Raw genomic sequence first — 1,851 nt, forward strand, 5'->3', positions numbered from 1 at the left:
AGCTCCCAGTGGGGGCCTGGGGCCGCCTCTGCCCCAGTGCCGGGCTCTCAGCAGCCACATCCCTACACTGCCCAAAGCCCGGACTGCCCGGCCGTCCCCTGCAGCCACGAGGACAGCCCGTGCTGTCACTTGGACAAGCCCCTTCCTCAGGGCGGCTGGCCTTCTGCCTGAGACCCCTCCTTCCCGCTGCCATCCCATCTTCCCAGGGCTCCCCCTCTTCTCCTCGGGTCAGCCCAGGACGACACCGCGGGCTCGGAGGGTGGGAGGCACCAGGAGGAGCAGCCTGGGCGGCCAGTGGGGACCCTCCTGCCGGCCTGCGGCTCTCTCTGCGGCTGGGCACCCGGGCCCTGGTTAGTGGCCCCTGGAGGACAGGTGGCTGGGCGAACGTCCCCTGTCCCAGCACCAGGCCCTTGTGCCCTCTCCCGCTTCCTGCGTCCCCACGGCGACTGTCTCCATGGCGACACACGGGGTGGCAGGAACCTTGAGACCCAGGAGAGGCCCATGAGCGTTGGAGGCGGGGAAGGTCCCCCGCGGCGCACAACCGGCCCAGGCTGTCACGTGAGGGGGGCCCGCCGGTCATGTGACCGCGCCCGCCACCGAGCAGAGATGAGCGCCCGAGCCTGGCCGGCCCTGCCCTGGGCCCTGACCCTGCTGCTGGCGCTGGGGCTGCGCAGCCCGGAGGCCAGGGGTGAGTGCGGGCCCGTGGGCGTCCCCCCACCCCGCCCGGCGTCCCCCGTGCGCTGAGCACCGCGCCCTTCCAGCCCACAGAGTCACGGAGGACGACTTCCGGGAGGGCTACTTTGAGCAGCTTCTGGACCATTTCAACTTCGAGCGCTTTGGCAACAAGACCTTCCTCCAGCGGTTCCTGGTGTCAGGTGAGGTCGCCCGGGGGCCCCGGGACCCTAGGGTCCTGCCCCGCACCTCACCCACCCCTCCTGCCTCTGCCCGACAGAGAGGTTCTGGAAAAGGGGCAAGGGGCCCATATTCTTCTACACGGGCAATGAGGGGAACGTGTGGTCCTTCGCCAACAACTCGGGGTTCATCCAGGAGCTGGCGGCGCAGCAGGAGGCCCTGGTCATCTTCGCGGAGCATGTGGGTACTGGTGGCGGGCCGGGCGGGGCAGCGTGGGCGTGGCGGGGGTGCCGGGCTCAGTCCCACCCGCGCCCGACTGCAGCGCTACTACGGGAAGTCGCTCCCGTTCGGCGAGCAGTCCACGCGGCCCGGGCACACGGAGCTGCTGACGGTGGAGCAGGCCCTGGCCGACTTCGCGAGGCTGCTCAGCGCCCTGCGGCGGGACCTCGGGGCCCAGGACAGCCCGGCCATCGCCTTCGGTGGCAGGTGGGTCCCCGCCCGGCTCGCTTGTCCCTGAGCCACACACCCATGCTTGGCCCCAGGGCCAGGGACCTAGAAGTGCCGGGTCCTGCCGGGGGCACCGTGGGCCCTGAGGAGGGAGAGCGGGCGGGTACCGGGGAGGCCGTGCCCCAGCCGCCCTGTGTCCCCCACCCAGCTACGGGGGGATGCTCAGCGCCTACATGAGGATCAAGTACCCCCATCTCGTGGCCGGCGCCCTCGCGGCCAGTGCGCCCGTTGTGGCTGTGGCCGGCCTCGGTGACTCCTACCAGTTCTTCCGGGACGTCTCGGCGGTGAGCGAGGGTTCTGGGGCCCCGGGGCCGGACCAGGCTGTGGCAGCGGCAGCCACAACCCTTCTTTCTCCAGGACTTTGAGGGCCAGAGTCCCAAGTGTGCCCAGGGCGTGCGGGACGCGTTCCGGCAGATCCAGGACTTGTTCTTACAGGGAGGTGAGGAGGCCCCCTGCCCTGCAAGCTGTGGAACACCCCTCCCTCTGCCCCCC

General features: G+C 70.9%; 2 protein-coding genes across 2 annotated transcripts in view; both read left to right on the top strand.

Moving 5' to 3' along the window:
• Positions 1–171, top strand: part of LOC121103036 (dipeptidyl peptidase 2-like) — a 1,592-nt gene extending 1,421 nt beyond the window's left edge. The window contains exon 7 of the mRNA XM_040631380.1: positions 55–171. Coding sequence (XP_040487314.1) covers positions 55–171 — 117 coding nt within the window. The remainder of the gene's footprint in view (positions 1–54) is intronic.
• Positions 172–501: 330 nt separating this feature from the next.
• The window catches only part of LOC121103037 (dipeptidyl peptidase 2-like), a 1,531-nt gene continuing 181 nt past the window's right edge, over positions 502–1,851 (top strand). Inside the window, exons 1-6 of the mRNA XM_040631381.1 lie at positions 502–688; positions 762–875; positions 953–1,092; positions 1,175–1,338; positions 1,508–1,643; positions 1,717–1,844. Coding sequence (XP_040487315.1) covers positions 502–688; positions 762–875; positions 953–1,092; positions 1,175–1,338; positions 1,508–1,643; positions 1,717–1,844 — 869 coding nt within the window. The remainder of the gene's footprint in view (positions 689–761; positions 876–952; positions 1,093–1,174; positions 1,339–1,507; positions 1,644–1,716; positions 1,845–1,851) is intronic.

The sequence above is a fragment of the Ursus maritimus genome, unplaced genomic scaffold (genome assembly GCF_017311325.1).
Source record: "Ursus maritimus isolate PB19 unplaced genomic scaffold, ASM1731132v1 scaffold_17, whole genome shotgun sequence".
Classification (NCBI taxonomy): Eukaryota; Metazoa; Chordata; class Mammalia; order Carnivora; family Ursidae; genus Ursus; species Ursus maritimus.